This window comes from Lontra canadensis, unplaced genomic scaffold (assembly GCF_010015895.1).
Source record: "Lontra canadensis isolate GAN:19392208 unplaced genomic scaffold, GSC_riverotter_1.0 scaffold25, whole genome shotgun sequence".
In the NCBI taxonomy this organism is placed as follows: domain Eukaryota; kingdom Metazoa; phylum Chordata; class Mammalia; order Carnivora; family Mustelidae; genus Lontra; species Lontra canadensis.
This window is the reverse complement of record NW_022631019.1, coordinates 19,172,046-19,194,087: the sequence shown is the minus strand read 5'-3', so window position 1 is coordinate 19,194,087 and position 22,042 is coordinate 19,172,046. Positions and strand designations below refer to the sequence as shown.

General features: G+C 56.4%; 1 protein-coding gene across 3 annotated transcripts in view; it reads right to left on the bottom strand.

Annotated features, from left to right (window-relative positions):
- RPS6KA1 (ribosomal protein S6 kinase A1) overlaps positions 1–16,117 on the bottom strand; it is a 38,064-nt gene extending 21,947 nt beyond the window's left edge. Inside the window, exons 1-4 of one of the 3 annotated variants that reach the window (XM_032863843.1) lie at positions 15,997–16,117; positions 9,915–9,959; positions 1,266–1,382; positions 928–1,009 (exon numbers count right to left, since the gene is read on the bottom strand). In XM_032863843.1, coding sequence (XP_032719734.1) covers positions 928–1,009; positions 1,266–1,382; positions 9,915–9,959; positions 15,997–16,059 — 307 coding nt within the window. In that variant the 5' untranslated portion in view covers positions 16,060–16,117. Of the gene's footprint in view, positions 1–927; positions 1,010–1,265; positions 1,383–2,172; positions 2,375–4,041; positions 4,182–9,914; positions 9,960–15,996 lie in introns of those variants that run through there. The other 2 variants (XM_032863844.1, XM_032863842.1) reach the window with 2 other exon arrangements.
- Positions 16,118–22,042: the final 5,925 nt, after the last annotated feature.

The following is a 22,042-nucleotide window of genomic DNA, read 5'->3' as shown; positions in this document are numbered from 1 at the left end:
ACAGCCCCAACTGCCTCACACTGCAGGCTTGACTTGGCCACTTGCACCCTGGCCTGGGAGGCCTTCAGAGCAGTGACCAAGTCCTCCGCCCTCCCTGCCATGGCTCCCATCATCCCTCCTGGGGAATGACTTCTACCCCTACCAAGGTGGCATGAGGGCATCAAAGCTACAGCACCTTACAAACAACCCTTCACGGGCCACAGGACCCCTAAAGTCTAGAAGGTCGACACTTCTGATCCTCCCCACCTCACCCCAGCCAGGGCCCACTCCCCCACCACCCGCTGCTCAGTGTGGCTGCTCTGGTTCCCAGACTGCTCAAAGGGTCACTGCCCAGCCCCAAATCCACCACCACCCACCATCATGCCCTTTCTGAGCCTTGGAATTCCAGATCTGGCCTTGGGCTCCCCTCTGAACCTCCCTGTTCTCCATCTCTGTGGCTCTGCCTCAACTTCCCCTCTCCTACCCCCTACCCTCCCTCACTGTCTCCCAGACTCCCTGCCTCTTCCTTCACACCCTTCTCCACCCTGAGAGGTCTCCCTCAGCCTTCCAAGCATGGAATAGCTCTCCCAACTCATGTCAATGCCAGGCACGTGAGGACCCCTACCACAAACACACGTACTCACCCCTTGTCTCCCTTCCAGATCTTTATCTTCAGCTATGGCAATGGGTGCTTGGCTCGCGGGAAAAAACGGAAGGTTGAGGCTAATCCCCCAAAAGTCTTTTCTTTGAAACAGATGCTGTCTTTGCCATGAGGTGGAAGGGGGGTAAGGGGAGGCTGAGGACAGACCTGTTTCTCTACCTTCAGACCAGGTGCTCCTGGAAATAGAGCCATCTCCTCCATCAGACCCGACACTATGGAGAATAGGGCAGTTTCCCTCAATCCTGTGCCCAACCTGGGCTCTGCATAGGGAGGTGACCTTCACTCACCTTTCAGCGTTGCCTTCTTTAGTACCTTCATGGCATACAGGTGCCCACTGTCAGGTCGGGTGACCTTCCGCACCAGGAAGACCTGAGAATGCAATGGGGAAAAGGCAGAGGAGAAGCTGGGGAGGCCTGTTAGCTCCCATCCCCCAGGCCCCGGGCTGACCTCTAACTTCCCTGAGCCCCAGGTTGACCTTTTGCCCTCCCTGGGTACCAAGGTGACCTCCTGTCCTCCCCTGAGACCCATCAACCCTTGCCCTCTGATCCTGAACCCCAAGGGGACCCCTCACCCCCACCTCTGACACGACCAGTGCGGCCATCCCAGTTGCAGGCCCAGGACTCACTTTGCCAAAGGATCCCTGGCCCAGAACCTTGAGCAGCTCAAAATGGGATGGGTCGGCCTTCTCAGAGCCAGCCTTGACGTGGTGCGTGATGGAGATCTCCTTGAGGACGCCCTCATCCTAATGGGAGGGATAGAGCTGGTGAGCACAGGGGGGCCCATAGAAGCCCCCTCCCCCCTGGAGACAGGGCTCTGCTGGCCACACCAGACAGCTGTACCGACAGGGCCAGCCTCCTCTTCATCAATGCCCCAAGGGTCTCAAGGGCCAGGGAGGGTCAAACCACCAAGTGCCGCGTCAGGTGAGGCCCAGCTCCCACCGCTCCTGCTGCTCTGGCCCGGGGATGCCCAAGGAGATGCCCGGGCACGGCACGGGTTGTGCCTGTGGGACTCCCTTCCCCCTGCTGCAAAGGTTTTGCTTTTGCTACAGGAGGAAGTAGAGCTTATTCTCATACTGGGGAGGCAGAGCTGGGCTTTTATTCCTGTCAGAGTGGATGATAGGATCCTTCTGGCCAGAAGGATGGCCCAGAGTCACAGGGACTCAAAGTCTACCAGAGACTACCCACACTAACCCAGTAAGTGCCAGTCTGGGGTGGCAGGGAGCTGAGGCCAAAGACTCAACGAGCTCCCCCCCCACCCTTTGAGACTTCCATCACAGGAGTCTACTAAAAACCCCTTGCCAGGTCCTAGCTCTTCCGGGACCCTCCCGCCCTCCCTCCAATCAGCCGCTGGTACCCTGGAGCCTGAAGCGCCTCCTCACTTCCCCAGGAAGCAAGTCTGGGCAGGGGCCAGTTGTCCAGCCGGGCCAGGCCGGGGCCAGGAGAGCCGGAAGCCAACTGAGGCCAAACTCGCCGTCCAGGCACCTGCTCCAAGGGCCCCAGCCAGGCCAGGACCAGACATCTGGGCACACTCACCGAGTCCCGCCTGGGGCCAGAGCCAGGGCCAGGAGCAGGCAGAGAGGTCTGGCTGGTCTGGGGCCGCTGCTTCCTGGGCAGCCAGGGGAGCAGGGCCCAGAGCCGCAGGCGGGGCGGCTTGGGAGCCTGCTCCATCCGCCCGGCAGGGCCGAGGCACCATGGCAGGAGCAGGCAGCGTCGGGGGCCGCCTCAGAGGTGGCCAGGCCCAAGGCGGATGTGCAGGGTGAGGGCGGAGGCTGGGCCCAGCTCAGGGCCGCCAATCACCCGGGGCCTGTGGTTTCCCAGCTCCAGGCCTACAATCTTACCACGGTCCCTTCCTCTCTTGCCACCCCTCCCCACCGCCTGCGGGCCGCCCTCTGGCCCTGCCCCCTCATCCTGCCCGTGGGCCTGCAAAGGGAAAGCCCCATGCCAACACAGATGCTGGGGGCTAGATGGGTACCTGACGGGCAGAGACAGGCGTCTAACGTGTAAAGGCGGATGAGGGGGGATGCCCAACAGGCAGAGGCGGGCATCCACAGGTAAAGACGGGAGAAGGTGGGCAGCTATCAGGCAGCAGTGGGTGGGGACATGGGCCCACAAGGCAGGGACGGAGGGGGACACACACCCAGCCAGCAGAGGTAGGAAGAGCACACACACAACAAGCAGAGACAGATGGGGACACGTACCCGACAAAGCTGAGGCAGGAGGAGACCCATACTTAACAGGCAGAGGGGCCCAGGGCATACATCCAACAGGCAGAGACAGAAGGGGATGTGAACTCAACAGGCAGAGACAGATGGGGACCCAACAGGCAGAGACAGATGGGGGCTGGCATCCAACAGGTGGAGACAGATGGGGACACGTACTCAACAGGCAGAGACAGAAGGGGACACAACCCAACAGGCACCCAACATGTGACATGTACCCAACAGGTGAAGACAGGCACTCATCGGGTAGAGACAGAGATGGGGACCTGGTAAGAGAGGTGGGTGGGCCACAGAAAGAGAAAGCCAGTCAGCGAGGCCCAGGGAGACCAACAGACATGCAGGCCAGACACACAGAAAGCCAGCTCTGGGACTCAAGGGCAGAGCTCCGGGTTCTTGCTGGTCTGCCGGGGGGCTGGTGGGGGGAGGTGAGGGGACATCACCCCGCATCTGGGGCAGCAGTCCCATCTTTGTGGCAGACACCCCTCTGAGTTTCATCCCTGCGGGGCCTCTGGAGGGCCCAGGACCAATGCAGTGGGTGAGAGGACCATCTCCTGAGTGCAAGCTGATAGCTTTGTCTCTGATCCAAATTCCCCAAATCTGTTATCCCCACTGCAGATACAGGCAGCTGAGGCCCAGAGGCCAGTGACTCACGCAGGCTGAAAGCAGACCGGCGGCACAGCCGGCTGACACTCAAATCCTTCCCCTAGTTACTGCCTGGCTTGGGGTCAGCGGGCCTTCAGTGCCAGGACGGGGTGAGCAGGGAAGTCAGCCAGAGCCCTGCCCTGCCCATCTGATCTCACCCCCTCCCTCAACACCGGGGTCAGTCCAGGGACGTCCCATTCTAGGTCTGGGACCCGACAGACGCAGCCCCATCTTCAGGCGACCTTGAACAGCCACAAAAGCTGCAGCTACAAGAAGCTGTAGGCTCTGCAGGCCCCTGAGGAGAAGCCTGGGCAGGACAGGCAGAAAGCCTGACTCAGAGGGGGCTGAGGTGAGCCGAGGCCACACAGCAGCCCCTGCCCACCCCGCCCTGAGGTTTGAGCCTCCGCTCGCCTGCCTCTGAGGACACTCCCTGGGGACAGAAGCAGTCACCCGGAAACCCCAGGGGACAGAGCCACTCCCAAACCCATTCCTTGCCCAGGGTCATGGGGACAGAGACTAGGCAGACCAACCCTCTGCTCACCTTTCTGGGACAGGGGAGTGAGTCTCTCTCACCCCTGGGGAAATCTGCCGGGGTCTGCATGGTGGGGCTCAAGCGGTGGCCAAAGGGCCCCGGTACTCCTCTACTTCTGCTTTTTCAGCCTTCCCAGCCCAGAAGGCAGGGTCCCTGACCCCCTCCTTCTCACTTCCCCCTCTGCAAGGAGGAGGGACAGAAGACGGGTCAGGATCCCCAGCTGAGGAGGGGACACTGGAGACCCCAAGCCCATGACTCCGGGGTGGGGGCGGTCCAGGGATACAGCCCTCATCATCTCCTCTGATCCGAAGGAGGGGAGACTAGAACACAGACAAAAGTCACAAGATAATGAGGCACTGACACACTGGGACATCCCAGTACCTGCAAACAGCCCCTTGAGAGAATGTGGGGCAGAACTCAACAAGGCCGAGGTCTCTGAGTGCCCCAGGCCAAAGTGCAGAAGCTCCTTCCCCAGCAGTGACCTTCTTACGGCTGGGCCCACCCAAAATGGCAGCCCCCAGAGCAGGCACTGCCACACCCAGCCCTGCCTGGCAGAAGCCTGCCAGGCCAGGGTGCTGGGATGGGCAAGGGGGCCAGAGGGCCTCACCAAAGTCTGAGAGGAGGAGAAGGTAGCAGTGAGGCAGGGGCTGACCAGGCCCAGCCCCCTTCCGCATGGCCTGGCCGCATCAGTCCCACCAGTACCCCCACAGGAACTGGCACACCCACAGATACACACAGGCCGATGATCGGAAACCATTTCCACAGACATGTGGAAACACACGCCCCCACGTACACACGGACTTCCCCTTCCAGTCCTCAAAGGGCCTCCAACGACAGTCTGCTGATGGCCTGCTGGCGGTTGGGAAACAAGCCTCCTCAGACAGGCCGCTCACTGCACCCAGCTCCGGCAGGGCTGTGGAGGCCGGGACAGCCCGGGGAGCCCCAAAGCTCTCTGGGCCGGAGCCAGCCCCACCACCAATCCTCAAATCCCTGAGAAGCAAAGGAAGACTCTGTGGCTAGCAGAGTACAGGAAGGGGCTACAGGAAGGAAACAGTCTCAGAACTGCCTTCGCTGGAGGGTCTGTGCTGGGACTGTGAGGCCTCTGGTGGCAAGAGTGGGGGAGGACAGGCACCAGACCACATCCCTTGGTCCCTGCCCCATTCTCCCCTACAGACACTTCCTCTTACTTACTTCCTCCTACAAGGCAGCTGGGAGAGAAGCCCAGAGCCCCTCAGCCTGATCCCTGGTCCCTAGGGTCCCTACCATGGGGCTCCCTCCACCACCAGCTGCCGCCCAAACCCAGCTGCCAATCCCAGCGGTAACGGACACCCACAGTCCCTTCCCCAGGTGGCAGTGAACACAGGGCCTCCCAGGCCTACCCCCTCCGGTGGGACAGATGGCTCCTGTTCTGTCTGCTGGTTCCTTGGGGCAGGTGAGGAGAGGTGGGCAGTTCCCAGCGTCCCTGCTGCACTAGGCCAGGACCGGCATGAGTGACCATGAGAACTTGCCCCTTCTCAACAAAGCATGTGCTGCACAAGGCCTTTCTTTCCTTCAACCTCTACCGGTGTGGCTTCTGCCAGGTCTTTGTATTAACTTTGAGAGAGATCCTGTCATCCCATTTCAGAGCCAGGAAAACCAGACTTGGAGAGAAAGTGACTTGTCTGAGGCCACATGGCTAGAACAGGGGACAGCTAAGGGCAAAACCTCAGAGTGTTTGCTCCTGAAGCCTACATTCAAGCCCTCAGTGTGAGCCTGGTTCCCCTTTGGACATCCTCAAAGCTACCCCCCCGACCCACCCCCTCCGGCCCCGTCCCCAAGCTACGAGCCTGACACTAGGAGGCGCACATGTTAAGAGTCAGGCCTTGTTCTCCGGCAACTCCTGAAAATCCATGATAACAAAACACAAGTGGCTACAATCCTACAATCCAGTATTATGGGTGCCCAAGGGCAGTAACAATCTGCCAGGGGTGAGGTCCCAAAAGACTTTCCAGAGAGGATGCAGCCCAGCTAAACCCCAAGGATGAACAGGAGCTGTCCAGGCAGAAAGGAGGGGAGAAAAGACCCTCTTTGTAGAGAGAGACCGGCACAAAGAAGAGGCTGAGGCCGGGAGTGCAGGGTACGAAGGTAAGAACTGTGCACTCACTAGCTGAGCACTCCCAGGCAAATTTCCCTCCCTGTGTGAGCCTCAGTTTCCCCTTCTGTAAAATAGAGGTTAAAACTAAATCCAGCCCGGGAAGGTTGTTGCTACAAGTACAGTGGGCCAGAGACGAACGGATGCTGTAAGCAGGACTTCTCCCTGGATTGGGCAGGCGATCTCACTGCTGTAGTCTCCTCCCGGCAGGCTGTGGGGACACAGCCCAGCCACACGGTCCCAGGTCCACGGGAGGGTGGGCTGGCCTACCCCAGCCAGTTCGAGGGAAGTTTCCCCCAACACCTGAGGCCCCCAAGGCTCCCCAAAGTCCACAGTGACATCCTGCTTGTGCTCCAGCCAGAGGAGCAGGAGGGATCCGGGATGGATCAGGGTTTCATAAACAGGAAGAGAGGATGGGAGGGGGGAGAAGCTCAGCTCTCAAAATAGACCTGCCGGTGCTTCAAAGGGGTCCAGCTCCGGAGATGGGGGGGTTGGGGGGGCTGGGGGCGCCTGGTCCACCATCATGGAGAGAGGGAGGGTGAGTGGAGCCCCAGTCTGCCTGAGGACCCCAGGAGTGCCTGGACTGCTGTCCATACTATGGCAGCTAAAACCCAAATCCCCCTTTCGGCCTAAAATGAATAAAATAAGCAAGCATTAAACACCAAGCTTTGAGGAGGCCTGGCTGTCTCAGTCAGTTGAGCAGGCGACTCTCGGTCTCAGGTTATGAGTTCAAGCTCCACACTGGATGTAGAAATTACTTAAAAATACAAACTTTAAAAAAAAGAACAAAACAAACCCAACACACCAAACTTTGTGGGACTGTTTAATTTATACATATCACATTCCCTCCCCCAGGGGGGTCTGAGGGCAGACCCTATTCATCCTCCAATGCTATAAAAGCATCAGAACCTCAGAGGAACACGGCACCTGCCCAGGGTTCCATAGCAAATGAGAAAGGGGCAGGATTCTGAACTCAGAATGCTGGACTCCCAGGGGCCCCTCCCTGCCTCATCTCCATCTGGAAGGCCTAACGCTCTCTGGGGCTGCCGAATCTGGCCGTTGGAGGCCCAGCCGAATGCCAGTTCTGCAGGGAAGGGGGCCGGGAGCCCTAGAGCCCACCGTGACACTTCCTCCCCTGCCACTCGGAACAGCAACCATCCATATGGTCCATGCTGGCCCTGAGCACAGGTGCCCCTCGCTGGTTCCCCAGGACTGCTCCCCTTACCATGTCACTGGGAGAAATATGGGCATGTGGAAAGGGGTATATTTCTCTGCCCGATATGGGCCCTGGCACAGAATGGAGATTCTCTGTGCCCACGGTCATGTTCTCTACCAACCCAGCACCCACCACCGCATGGCTTATCTATCTCCACCCTCTCCTCAAGCCTGACAGCAACCTGAGGCTGGGGTTGCTGACTCATTTTAGAGCCCTCCGGTGTCACAGAACAGTGCCCCTAAAGTCTGATGAAGCAAAGGAGAAAATGGCCTGCTCCCAGCTCATTGCACTGCACAGTGATGAGGTCCTGACCACAGGCTGAGCGCCCCCTGGTGTGCCGAGCCCAGAAGCAGGCACGGGGGATAATGTGAGGTTCTGGGGGCTACAGAAGAGATAAGCAGGTGTTTAGAAATGGTGAAACCGGGGGTCACAGGGACCCAATACTCCCCCCAGTTCAGCACGCAGTATTCTCTGGGCTGGGAAAAGTATGGGCTCTGTAGGCAAGCAAGACCTGACTCCATTGTGCACCAGCTATGTGACCTTGGGCCTCAATTTTCTCATCTGTAAAGTGGGGATGGTAACAATCTCTACATCAGGGGTGTTGTGAAAACTACACGCAAAGCTCCTGGAGTGGTGCCACGTATGGGTTAAGCTCTTTCTCTTCTTTAACGTGGCCTTCAAGGCTCTCCTTGCCCATCCATCCCCAGCCTTGTCTCCTTTCCCATCCCAGGGTCTTCTGCTTGAGAACAGGCACATAGGCTTGAGACCCAAAGTAGGTTACCTGCCTGAGTAAGTTCCTGCCCTCTCCCAACAGGCCTCTCTAGCTCCTGGGGTAGCTTACCACCTATCCCCCCAAAGCTGCGAGCTTCTCTGCAACCCCCAGAACTTGAACCCTAAGATCTGAACATCCTGGTTCCTCCTTGAATCCTTTGGTTTTGTTACGAAGCAACTAGAAGCAGGTACTCTGGAAGGAGATTCTCTAGACCACGGGCCCAGACAAACCAAGGGACCCAGTCTCTAGCACTTGGTCTGGCCGCTGCTGGCCAAGGTGGCCAAAGTGACCATCAGAAGAAAGGTACAGCCTACTTATCTCACCTTGCCATACCTCGGGCAGCTCAGCTCCCTTATCTTAGGAGGCTGAGACAAGGCAAACCTTGGGACCAGCTCTAGGTCTATTTCAAAGGTCAAGCTCATGGCAAGTCTGGTTCCCAGGCCAATCCGGGTCTAGAGGGTGTGGCCCCTGGAAGGGGGCAATACTGTCATACCCATGCTACTGGTGCTGAAGTCACCATGCGTGCACGTGGGGCAGTTACAACCTCATCTGTCCCTCGCACCCCTCCCGTGAGCCAGGCACCATCGTCCCCAATTTACCGATGACGAAACGGAGACTTGGAAGGGAGAATACCTCTGGCCAAATAGTGAGCGTGGAGCCAGGAATTAAACGCAGGTCTGCCCTAATGTCAGAAGCCAGGCTCCATCCTCTCTAGGCAGCTTCCCAAGCACACGCACCGCCTGCAGCTCTCCCCACCGCCCCCCAATGGCCTGCAGCTCTGTGGCTTCACAGCTCCCGAAAACCGGCTGTGCTCTTTCCCAACAGAGAAATGAGAAAGCCCAGGCCTAGAAGGAATAAAGGGCCCACCCAAGGTCACACAACTGTGGACATACAAAACCAGCAACAGGGACTGAAGGGCTAAAGGGAGGCACCCAAGGGAAGCAAAGACAGTAGGGGAGGGAACCAGCCCTGGGCTGGGAGGTGGGAACCCAGAGAAACGGCCAGGTGCCATGTGCCAGGCCCTGGGCCCTGGTTAGACTTGGGGGGCCACCAGGTGCCCTCCCTTCATGTATCAGCCCCGCATACCCAGAAGATTCTAGGCCCTCATCATGCCCAGCTGACCTGAGCCTCTCCCATCACCCCTTCAGCCCTTTCCTTATAGCCAGCCCAGCTGCCATGAGGAAATAAACCAAGGAAGTGGCCTGGGTGAGGAGGAGCCAGAGTTCTAGCCAAATTCTGCTCCTGACCCAGGCTCAGCCGCAGTCCCCTCGCCTAAGAAATAGGAAGGTTGAGGGGCTCCTGGCTGGCTCAGTGGGTAGAGTGGGCGACTCTTGATTTCAGGGATGTAAGTTCAAGCTCCACACTGGGTGTGAGATTACTTAATAAAATCTCTAGGGATGGCTGGGTGGCTCAGTCGGTTAGGTGACCGACTCTGGCTCTGGTTGTGGTCTCAGGGTCCTGTGATCGAGCCCCACATCGGCGTGCGCATCTCTCTTTCTTTCTCAATGAAGAAATAAAATATTTTAAAAATAAATAAATAAAACAAAATCTTAAAAAGAAAGGAAGGAAGGAAAAGAAAGGAAAGAAAGAAAAGAAAGGAGGAAAGAAACAGAGAGAGGAAAGTTGGAGCAAGCTATCTCTGTGCACAGGGTCACCTCGAGGACTCAGTGGACCAGACAGGAAGGCTGAGCTGGGTGGTCCTCCCTCCTCCTTTACAACCATGCAAACGGTCCCTTGCTCAGGGTGCTTGCCTTTGTCCTCACCTTGGATGGCTGCAGTCCAGCTTCTTCCCCTGAGGCCTGTCCATTCTAGAAAAGAGAAGGAAAGGAAGATTGGGGAATATTAACAGAACTTTCCAGGGTGGGAGAGAGCAAAAACAGACCCAGCCAGAACCCTCCTCCCTCACCCCAGGGGGCTGCCCCAGCTAGCTACGGAGGCCATGTAGGCGAGGGCCCTCTGCCCCCACCTTCAATGCAGAGGGACAGGTATCAGGCCCTCCTGCAGCAACCCCTCACCCGCAATTCCCCCTCCCTCCTTCATGCTCTCTGCCTGGCAAAGCCCTCATCTCTGAAGACTGAGCTCAAATGTCATCTCCTCCCAGGGAGAAGGAAAGGGCACGTGTGGCTCCCAGCTCTGCTGGAGAAAAACTGAGTCTGTGCTAACGAATTGACTGCCAAGAGGCCTCAGTCTCCCGATCTGTAAGCTGGGGAGAGTTACCCCCACCTCCCAGAACTGCTGCAGGGACGTAAGGAGACCAAGTCTGCACCAGTGACCAGACTGGAGCTGCTAGCTGCCCTGTCCTTGCCCCATTCTCAGACTCCTCCCCTGCCCCTGCCAGGCCGAATCACGGCTGCCACACAGCGCCCCTGCATTCCTCCCCTGTGCCACTGGCAACGCGGCAGGGACTATACACACAGAGGCCTGCCCTTCCTCATAGAGGGGAGGACAGAGATTAGGCCTTGGTGCTAACAGCTGCTCTCTTCCGAGCCCCCGCTGCATGCCAGGCACTGGGCTTGGTGCCTCCTGCTTGTGGCATCATTAAATCCTCCTGACCTGGGAGGGAGGCCCTGTCCCCACTTGGCAGACGAAGAAACTGAGGCTCAGAGGAGCATGGCGATGGCACCTAAGGTCACAGGACTGGGAAGTGGAGATGCAAAATCCAGACTCTGACACCCCGGAGGTGATCAAGGAAAGGTCTGTTGAAGAGGAGCCCAGCCTCAGCGGGGCGAACCACCTGCAAAGAGGTGGCCACTGGGGCCCATTTCTAGGCAGTCCTGCTTCTTCCAGCCCCTAGACTTTGCCCTCAGGGGTATACCAAACCCAGCCCATCCTTTTCCTGTGTGATAGGAGGTGAGTAACCAGGCCTTTGGAAGTAAGGAAGGAGCAGTCCCCACCCCACCTGGCACAGCCGGTGTGTGGGGAGGCAGACCGCAGCTCCTCCTGTTAGCGAGACCCAGCCTTGGGCAGGTCAGGACTTTGGAGCCAGGGGCTGGGTCCACAGGGCAGCTGTGGCTTTGCCTGGCTGAAGCAGGCACAGCTGTGCTCTGCCCATTACATAATCTCCCGGCCCCTGGAGCGGCTCCTCCCTGCAGTTCGCAGAACATCCTGCCCCCTGAGCCCCTTTAATGCCCCAACCCTCCCCAGGGCCCGCTGCTCTGCAGGTCCCTCCACACACACATACACATACATGTTGTCATCTCTCAGCAGCCTGGGGGGAGGGCTGGGTGGCTCAGGGCCAGGGAGTAGGGAGTAGGGGCCATGATGCCTTTATATGTTGAGTTCACCCGGCATTCTAGACTCCTGCAATAATTCCCACAGTAGGTCACAACAGCCTACCTGCAGACCAGCTCCCCCTACCCTGCCCCTGCACTCCTCATTCCAAACCCCTGTCCTTCCTCAAACTCCACTGTGAGCCTCGCATTGAGCAATCAACTCTCGCTCACATACTCCTTACTGGACCCAGCCCAAAATCCTTCCATGGCTTCCCACTGCCCACAGAATAAAGTCCCAGCTCCTTGGCGCGGCATTCAAGACCATCATCCCCAACTGCCCAACACATGCAATTAAGCATGTGGGTTCTAGAACCTGACCTTTTGGGTTCAAATTCTGGCTTCTACCACTGCACGACCCTGAGGTTACTTCATTTCTCAGGGCTTCGGTTTCCTCATCTGTGAAACGGACATGAAAGCAATGTATCTCATTGGGAGGCAACAAGAAGCAAACAAAATCTACCCGGTCCACAAACAACAGCCATCATCATTACTGGGTCCTATTCTTGAGCTTAACCGAATGACCTGGGACCCTGGGCAGACCAGCTTGTTTCATATCCCTAGCATCTATCTGCACGGTGGCTCCTTCTACCAAGAAAACCCTTCCTGACTTGTCACTCTGGCAAACGCCTGGCCTTCCAGCAATGTCCTCTCCTCTGTTCACAAGGTCTCAAGTCCTTTCCTCCCTCTTCTGGACCCCAGTGGCACTGAGCAAACCCCAGGTGAACTCAGGAAGAAGCCACGGCTTGTCCATCATCATTTCCCAGCACCCAGCTCAGGGTCCGGCACGCCGTCGGTCACAGGAAAGCGCTGCTCAGCAGAGAGAGCAAGAAGCCCAGACCAGCTTCTAGTACTCCTATTTTTCAGATGAGGCTCAGAGTTAAGGGACTTACCTGAGGTCCCTCACCTAGCAGGTGATGGACATGGCGCCATAACCCGAAGTCACAAGGCTGCAAGCCTAAATCCCCAGTGAGGGAGGGGAGGAGGCCTCGGATGCCCCCAGAGGTGTGGGCTTACTGAGCAGTATCTGGGCGGCTCAGGGGACCCCAGACAGAGGCCCTGTCTGGCTGTCTCCAGTCCCAGGGTCTCTGCCCTGGGTCTATGGCCTCGTGAAACCCCATGCCTGTAAGAGCTGATGCACGATGTTTCTAGAAAGGGATGGGCAGCCCTGGAGAAAGGACTGGGAGTGAAGAAACCACAGGGGAGCCTCCTCCTCAAAGCCAAGGTCCTGGGAAGACAGGGTCTATGTGCCCCTCTGGCCTGACTGTTGCACAGGCAGGTGGGAAGAACACAGTTCCCCAGCCACAAAGACAGCTGCTAATCCGGCTCTGCCGGCCACTTGCTCTGACCTTGGGTCTGTCACATCACTTCTCTGACCCTCGGTTTTCTCATCTGTGTCAAGGCCAGGTCTGTCTTATTCACAACTGCACTGTTGCTTGGCACAGTACTTGTCACATGATGAGTACTCAATAAATATTCGCTGAATGAATGAATAAATGAATGAATGAAAGGGGACAATGACGCTGACCTTGCAGCATCCCGAGTCAAAGACCTTATCTAAAAAGTCTGGCATAGGAAGGGCCCTCGGGCCTCACCCACTCTTCCTGCTCTTCTTCAGGGAGCACTGTTCCTAGGACAGCTGCCCCCAGACCACCATGCCCCCTCCCCAGAGGTCAGAGATGGATTCCAAAAGGCATTCGTCCTTCTCGCCCAGGCAGCTCTGTCTTGAGAAGTGGGGCTCAGGGCAGCATCTGGAGAAGCCAGGCAGCAGATGGACAAAGACAGCACGTGCCTCACGGGCAGGAAGCAGCCCCAGGAGCTGGGTTCAGAGCCCAGCCCTGGCAGCCCTGCACGCTGCTGGAGGCTGGGGGCCAGGTGCCAGGATTGGCTGGCACCACCGGCCCTCTGAAAAGGCTGGACAGAGGCCCTGTGGAACAAAAAGAGTCTGCCAACATCCGGAGCCTCTCCTGGAGTCCCTTCCACCTGGGCCAGTTTGATCCCAGCCCTTCCCCATCCTTGAGCCCCGCCCCCCCCCAACTTGTTAGAAGACAGAGATCTGGACTCTGATCCCGTCTCAAACATGAATTCATAGGCCAGTTCTCCCAATTCAGCTGTCCCATCCAAAAATGGGGGTAATAATCCCCCTTTTTTTTAAAAAGAGGTTCCCCCCTAACATGGGGCTTGAACTCACAACCTTGAGATCAAGAGCCACACGCTTTACTGAGTCAGCCAGGCACCCCAATGATCCCAACTCTGAGAAGCTGTTTAGAGAATTATTTTAACAAGGTAACAGAGGCAAAGCAGGGTCGGTGGCACACAGTGAAGCTCTGTACAGGGCAGGGCTGGGCCCCCGGAGAACATTCCTGCTTTCAGCAGGGCCAGGGAAGGCCCAGGGCGGAATCCGCACCCACACGGGCCAGGCCCTGCCTCCCAGCAGCCCATTTTCGGCAGCGTCACGAGGAGGGCAGGACCGTCCAGGCCCCAGGCCTCTGCCAAATGCCCCCAGCAGCCCCTTGCCCGCCTCTTTCCCAGCCAGGAGGCGGTGGCAGCGCCTGTACCTGTGGGTCAGGCTACTGTATCGCTTACATGTCACCTGGGCTAAGAACAGCAAGGCCCTGTTCTCCAGTGAGAGCGGCCCAACCGGCGCCCCGGCTGCCCCGTGGCTCCTGTTACCCAAACAATAACACCCAGACGCCTGGCACTTCCATGCAGTGGGGGAGGGGGAGAACAGGCAGCAGCGCCCAGGGCTCTGCACCTCTCAGGCCCAGGAAGCATGAAGCTACGACCCAGCACTGGCCGCCGGAGGAACAGAGGGGCAGAGAGGCTAAGGACCGGCTGAGGGTCACACAGTGTTTCCAAGGTGAAGCTCAGAAATCACGATGCCCCCAGTCCTAGGAAATACACTAGTCTTCTCCTCTCACAGAACTCAGATGCAGTTGTACTCAAAACTGAGTCGAGTTTCCTGTTTAAACCTGGTCCCCTGTCCCAGGATTCCCCAAAGGGAAGCAGGAAGTAGTGCCCTGCACTGGGAATCGAGCTCCTGGGTGTCTGCCCTTCCTGCGAGCATAACCCAAGGTAAGTCCCTAGGTTAAGTACTTCCCAGCCTCCCTTCCTCTAGGGAGGCCTAAGTCACAGGGGCATGCCAGGGCAAAGGCATCCATCTCTGAGCACCCCCCCAACCAAGCCCTGATGCCCCAGGCCTTGTGGGGGGGGGGTACTGCAGAGGGCAGTGTTCCTCACCTCAGAGGGTGAGTCAGCGAGAGAACCTCCGAGAGCCGTGCAGGGCCTGTAAAAACCCCATGGCAGGGATCCCAGAGCAATTTACTCCAAATTGCACCTTCAGGTTGGTTACCTAATCCTGCCGCGCCCACCATCCAATAGCCAGTGTCAGCTACGACCATCCCTTTAAAGGGGTAGCACACCCTGGGTGCTGGGGACCTGGGGTCCTCACTCTAAGCACAACCTGTGGCCCTGGGAGGCAGGGTACTTGGTGGTTGCCCCAGGTAAGAGGAGGCAGAGTAGGGGAGCTAGGCAGGGGCTAGGGACCAAAGCCAAGAGAAAATCACCTTGGCTCCCCTGCTCACTGAGGTCTTCACACCCTCCCAGTATACCCCCACATCCCCTCTGGAAATGGAGTTTCATCTGCCTCCTTCCCAGCATGAGGCTGAGAGGAAAGTTTTCTTAATCTGCTGGTTCAGGGCCTTGACCTTGACCCTGGGGGTCAAAGGGCACACGAAGAGCTGGCCTTCTGCATCCTAGGGCTTGGCACCACAGAATCCTCAGAGGAGAGCAGAAGCTGCTTCTGGGAGAGGCTAGGTGACAGAGGCCAAAAACCCCAGGGGCCCAGCCCTTCCTATGGGAGGGCTCACAAGGAAGAAGGCAGGCACCAAGGTCCTCCATGTCTTCTGGAATAATCCTCACAAGGTCTAAGGGCTTTTCCCCACTGTCTTCTCCACAGCTTGGGGTAGGGGACACATGTGTCCTCTGGCCCTAACCCAGGGGCAAAAAAACCCCAAGAGTTTCAGCCCTAGACAGGTGGTGTCACCCCATATCCCACAACTGCCAAGGGTCAAGAGGGGCAACCCTGCTAGGGTCAGCAGCAGAGAAGCGGGGCGCTCTCGGGGTAAGGCGCTGGGAGACATGAAAGAGATGTGGGGTTCTCATGACCCTCATCTCTTGTAGAATCCCAGACATCTGGCACCTCAGCCCTGCCCTTCTGCGCTGATAGAGGAAGCTCCGACAGCTCCCGGTACAGGTCCTAGGTGTGTGGGGTGACGGGGGGGGGGGCCAGATCTCAGGGCTTCGCGGGATCCCCTCCCCGTCATAAGGGGGTTCTGGACGCTTGGCGGAACTGTCCCTCGCGCGCGCGCGCGCACACGCACACACACACACACACACACACACACACACACACCCGGGGCATAGGGGTGTGGAGCCGAAGAAGGGCACAAGAGATCGGAGTGCACTCGCGCCCTCGAGAGCCAGCCAGGCTGCAGCGGCGCCGCGAGCCGCCCCGCCCCCGTGGGGACCCAGGCTCGCCGGCCGCCGGCGCCCGTCCCCCGCCCAGCTCACTCACCTCCGGGTCCAGCGGCACCAGCTCCATGAGCGGCCAGGGCTCCTTGAGCTGGGCGAGCGGCATCGCGCCGCCGCCAGGCCGCCCGCGCTCCTCTGGCGGCCGGGGCCGCGCCGCCTCCCGGGTCCCGGGGTCCCCGGCTCTGCTCCCCTGCGCCCCCGCGCCCCCCACGAGACCCCCGCGCTGGGGCTGGGCCGTCCGCCGCCCTTACCGCCGCGGCACTCGCACTTCTGCTCCCTCCGTCACCCGGCGCCGCCGCGCCCATTGGCTACCTGCGCGAGGGGCGGGGCCGCTGAAGCCCCGCCCCAGACCCCGCGGCGCGGCTTTCCCGGAGCGGACCCCAGCCCCCCGCGCGCGGGAGGGTTCCGCCCCGCCTCCGCCGAGAGCTCCTGGCCGGTGCTCTGCTAGGCTTACGAGAGCCCTTCCCGGCTCCTCCCTACCAAAACGCTGTCCTCCCCGTGCGGACCACGCCGGGGTCATCGCTTTCCCCTCATCTGCTCGCGCGGAGTCACGCCCCAGATATTCCTTCTCCATCCTGCGGGAGGGAAGCCCCCTGTTCCCCCAGCCCCCATCCGCCCGCCTCTCCCCTTCCCGCTCCAGGCAAGCACTCACACCGAATGACCCATGCCGGGGCTTGAAAGGAACCTGGGCCCCATGCCCCTCAGGCCTTCAGCTCAGGAGACCCTAGAGATCCCCCGGGATCTTAGCGCCCCAGCTCGGGGTAGGTTCCTATTATGTTGCCACCATCAGCACCCATAGCGCCACCAGATTTTTTGGGTAATCTGTCCTTGAGGGGACCCCTTTCAAGCCAGATCTCCCCAGAATCTCTCCAACTTCAGGCCCAGCCCCGGGCTGATTTATGTTTGTTGCCCCCTCTGAGGAGGGCACGGACCAAACTCCCAGGGTTGAGGGACACTTGGACGTGGAGTAAAAGTCCAGGGAAAAGGGTTTCTCTTGGAGAGATTCAACCTCCATCTAAAGAGGTGTTAGGGGTCCAGGTGCGGAGAGGTTTATTCACAGGTGGGGCAGTGGAGGGGTGGATGGGCTTGCAGGTTCATGGGTGGGGAAGAATGGCTAGTTATTTGCAAAGCTGTTGGAAGGCAGGGGAATGGTTGGGGCACCCGGGTGGCGCAGGGAGTTAAGCATGGGACTCTCCTGGTTTTGGCTCAGGTTATGATCTCTGGATTGTGAGACTGAGCCCTGCCTTGAGTAAGACTCTCTCCCCCTCTCCCTCTGCCCCTACCCCCACTCTCTAAATTAAGTAAGTAAATTTTAAGGCAGGGTGATGGAGAGGATTGTTTATCAGAAACCTTCTGTGAGGGGCGCCTGGGTGGCTCAGTGGGTTGGAGCCTCTGCCTTCGGCTGGGGTCATGATCCCAGGTCGTCGTCGGATCCAGCCCCACCTCTGGCTCTCTGCTTGGCAGGGAGCCTGCTTCCTCCTCTCTCTCTCTCTCTGCCTGCCTCTCTGACTAGTTGTGATCTCTGTCTGTCAAATAAATAAAATCTTTAAAACAAAAACAAAAATAAAAAAACCTTCTGTGAACCAGCTCCAACAACCTGTGATTTCTTTGAATTCCCATCACCACCTAGTTTACAAATCATAAAACCGTCTCACAAGTATGAGATGATTTACCCAAGGTCACACACCAGGTCAAGAACAGATTAGGACTTTTAAGAAATCAAAGTTTATGAATATTTCTCCTAAATCCAGATACTTCCCTTATTCCACGACTTTCCTAGGGTAGCAAGTAAATTGAGTTTTCAGTGGAAAAGACCTTGAGTGTCTGCCTTCCGCTAGGGTCATGATCCCAGGGTCCTGGGATCGAGCCCCACATCCAGCTCCCTGCTCAGTGGGAAGCCTGATTTTCCCTCTCCCACTCCCCCTGCTTGTGTTCCCTCTCTCACTGCCTCTCTCTCTCTCTGTCAAATAAATAAATAAAATCTTTTAAAAAAGATTTATTTTTTTATGGGGGGCGGTGACCAGAGGGAGAGAGACTCAAGCAGACTCTGCTTAGCTCAGAGCCCTACTCCGGGCTCAATCCCACAACCTTGAGATCATGACCTGAGCCAGATCAACATTAACCAATTAAGCCAAATTAACCCACTGAGACACCCAGGAACCACCCCCCCCCAACAAATTTGTTTTGAAGCAGGCTCTATGGGCAGCATGGGGCTCAAACTCACAACCCTGAAATCAAGACTTGCATGCTCTATGGACCGAGCCAGCCAGGTGTTCCAGAACCCAACAAATCTTGATTTGAATCCTAACTCTTTTACCTCCTTAACATGGGAAAACTAATTCACGTTTTATCGCTAAACCACAGTTTCCCTATCTGTGAAAGAATTATAATCCAAATCTTTCAGGTAGGTACTGAGCACAACAGTTACCTTTATTTTATTTTTTGTTTTTTTCTTAAGATTTTATTTATTTATTTGACAGAGAGAGACACAGGGAGAGAGGAAACACACCACGGGGAGTGAAAGAGGGAGAAGCAGGCTTCCCACTGAGCAGGGAGCCCAATGTGGAACTCGATCCCAGGACCCTGGGATCATGACCTAAGCCAAAGGCAGATACTTAACAACTGAGCCACCCACGTGCCCCTATTTTTTTTTTTAAGATTTATTTATTTATTTGAGAGAGAGTGTGTGAGCTGGGGGAAGGGGCAGAGGGAGAGGGTGAGAATCCCCAAGCAGACTTCCTGCCAAGCGTGGAAACCAACTCAGTGTTCAATCTCAGGACCTGGAGGACCACGACCAGAGCCGAAATCAAGAATCAGCTGTCCAACCAACTGAGCCACCTGGGCGTGCCTACATTCGTGTTAATCAGTAAACATTTATGCCTACATACGACATGCCAGGCCCTCTTCCAAAGCATGTACAGTATCCCAGGACTGCTTCTAGGTGCTGAGGATAGAACGATGAACAAAACCAAGCCCCAGCTCTCCCAGAGTTGACGTTCAGTCTGGTGTGATTACAGAAATAATTACAGCCAACACACACCCAGCACTTACTCTGGACCAGGCACTGTTCTAAGCACTTCACCTGTATAAACTCATTTAATCCTCACGTAGGAGCTGTTACTCTCTCCAGTGAACAGAGGAGGAAACTGAGGACAGAGAAATTAGGCATCCCATTCTCTGGGTCTCTCCGAGGTTACCAGCTTGAAAAATGGTAGAGCTGAGACCACTCTGGCAGTGTGGTCTCTTGTTCACTCACTCTCCATGTCCCTGATGGGAAAGGGTGGGGGCCTGGACCAGAGGCAGTGGCCATTATTAACCTTGGTGTTAGTGTCTGCCAGTTCAGCTGCCTGGAACCATTTGCAGCGTCCCAACCCCTGCTGCTCAGGGCTAGCCTTGTAATATGTGGACTGACTTACCCTAAAAAAAAAAAAAAAAAACTGTTACTGTCTCTCTGAAATTCAAATTTAACTGGGCATCCTGTATTTTGATTTGCTGAATCTAGTGATCCTACTTGGGGTACAGAAGAGATGGCACACAGGGGCCAAACATCTGACGACAAGCCGGACGGAAGTGAGACAGGAAGAGGTCCCAGAGCATCAGGGCAAAAGACCCGGTGAGGAAGATGGGATAGACGGGCAGGAGTAGAGGAAGTGAGCGGAAAGCAGGAGCAATTTTGTCTTCAGTCTGCCCCTTTCCTGGGGCCCCTGGCCCTCTCCCTTTTGATTCTTACAGGAAACAATTCCCTATCAAGTGCATCGTTTCCGCTTAAGGACTGAGTGGTGACTATGCTTTCCCACGAACAAGTTTCACTTCATATGTTCCCTCTCCCAAAGGTACTGGAAAGGCCATGGTGGGTCATGCTGGAAAGAGGAAGCCCAGAGGACAGCCAGGCCTGGCCTGGGCAGTTTGGGCAGGTCAGCTTGCCTACCTATGTTGTAGTGACAGCAGTCACTCAACAGAGAGACATGGAGACCAAACCATCGCCTACAGGGCAGTGATCCTGCTATAGCCTCAGCTCACAATTTCCCCCGTTTCCCTCTAGACTCCAGCCCCAACTCCTTCAGTTGCCCTGCCACAGGGCCTTTGAACACGCTGCTCCTTATACGTGAAACTATCTTCTCTCTTCCTCACACCAGCGTATCTCCACAATCACTTCCTCCAGGACATATTCCTTTGCCTCCCTGTTATACACACTCGTAGCAATGGATACTTCTCACAGTTGTCCCTTTCCGTGTGTTTATGTGATTATTTGATTAACACCTGGCTCTTCAATTAGACAGTAAGCTCTGAGAGGGCAGGGGTCGCATCTTGGTTCTTCATGGTCTTCCTGGCACCTGACACACTGCCTGGCACATAGTAGGTGCTCAAAGAGGCTAAGTGATATTCCAGCATCATCTACATATGAAATGGTAGTAAATCCAGGACTCAGACCCAGGCAGTCTAACCTCACACTCTGAGTAGTGGATAAATGCTAGCTATTATTATTAATAATAATAATAACGGTGTTAGAACAGGCTGTTCTGGGCGGTCACTTGAGGTGTTTGTTAAACGAATGACTCATAAAAGGGCTTTGCTGGACACAAATGAGGTTATTATTTTGTATCCTGTTGGAGAGATTTTTCTGGCATGGAGCAGGGGGACTGAACTGAGAGGGGCTGAGGGCTGGGTTTTGGGTCTCTCTAATGCAGCCTGGCCTTGTGCTTGCTATAATCAAGAGCAGAAGGCATTGCCTCAGGGAGACAGTCTGTCATTCTTTCTTAGCCTTTCGGTAGAGGAGGGTCTTGGCACACGTGTCTCCTGGCAGCACGTGGAACACAATGAGAGAGATAATCATAAAGGCAGTAGCAGTCCTCTTTGACAAGTGATTACAAGAGGTCCGAGCTTGGCTAAGTATTTAAATAATAATAACCAACTATGAGGGCTTATTGGGAGAGTACAATAGGGCTTGCTTGGAGCTGTTTAAAGCAAGAGCTCATCCAATTGTCCCAACACCACTATGAGATTGAAATCATTGTCCCCATTTTTCAGATAAAAAAACTGAGGCACATAAAGGGACAGGATTGCCCATGGTCAGACAGCTGGTAAGTATTGCAGCTGGACTGAGACCCCAATTCTCTCAGACTCAAAGACTCACTTCATTACATGGTCAGCCCAGAACAGGAGCGCAGGGGTACCCAGGGTACAGACAGCGAGTAGCAGTGAACAGGGAAGGGGGTAGAGTCTCTCGTCTGCTCCATCCAGGTCTAGGGGCTGGAGGTGCTATCACTCCCCTGCTTGAAACCCTCATGTGGTTCCTCCATCACATTTCAAACAAAATCCACAGATTTTGCTGGGCCTGCAAAGCCCCACAGGACTCAGCTCCCTGCTGCCTGGGGCATCTCCACTCCTACAGCTTGCTCGCTGCCTTCCTGCCACCAGGCTTCCTTCCTGCTCATTGACATGCAAGGCAGCTCCCACTTTGGGCTTTCTCTCCTGCTGTCCCCTCCAGGTGGAAGGTTCTCTCCCTTCATTCATACCTCTGCTCAAATGTCACCTCTTCAGAGAGAACTAGCCCTTTCTAAACCAGCTCCCCAGCAACGGCATCACCTACATTATCTTGTTTTCACTGCACGCCTCTCTACCAGCAGCAGTCGCACTGCCCATTTACCTGTTTGCTATTGTTCATTGCGCCCAGTAGAATAAAGTTCCACGAGGCAGGGCTTATCTGTTTTGTTTACCGTTGTATCCCAGGATACATCTGGCATATGGCAAGCCCTCAAACATACTTATGAATGGAGCCACACCAACCTGGGCTCTCATCCAGGCTCTGCCCCCTCCTAGCTCTGTGACTCGGAACATTTAGTTAAACTTGGTTTCTGCATCTCTAAGCCAGGGGTGTCTGCATTAAGTTAGATCGGGCAATAAAATATCTGTGTGGTGCCTGGCACATGGTAGGTGCTCAAGAGAAACCATACAAACAACCATAGCCCTTCTCCCTTCCCCCCTAATTCTTCCCTCTGGAAAGGAAGGGAACGCAGGAGGCTGGGACTTGGAGAGTTTACTGGATGTGTTCTCCACTGGTGTGAGATGAAGATGTGAGAAGAGGCTTT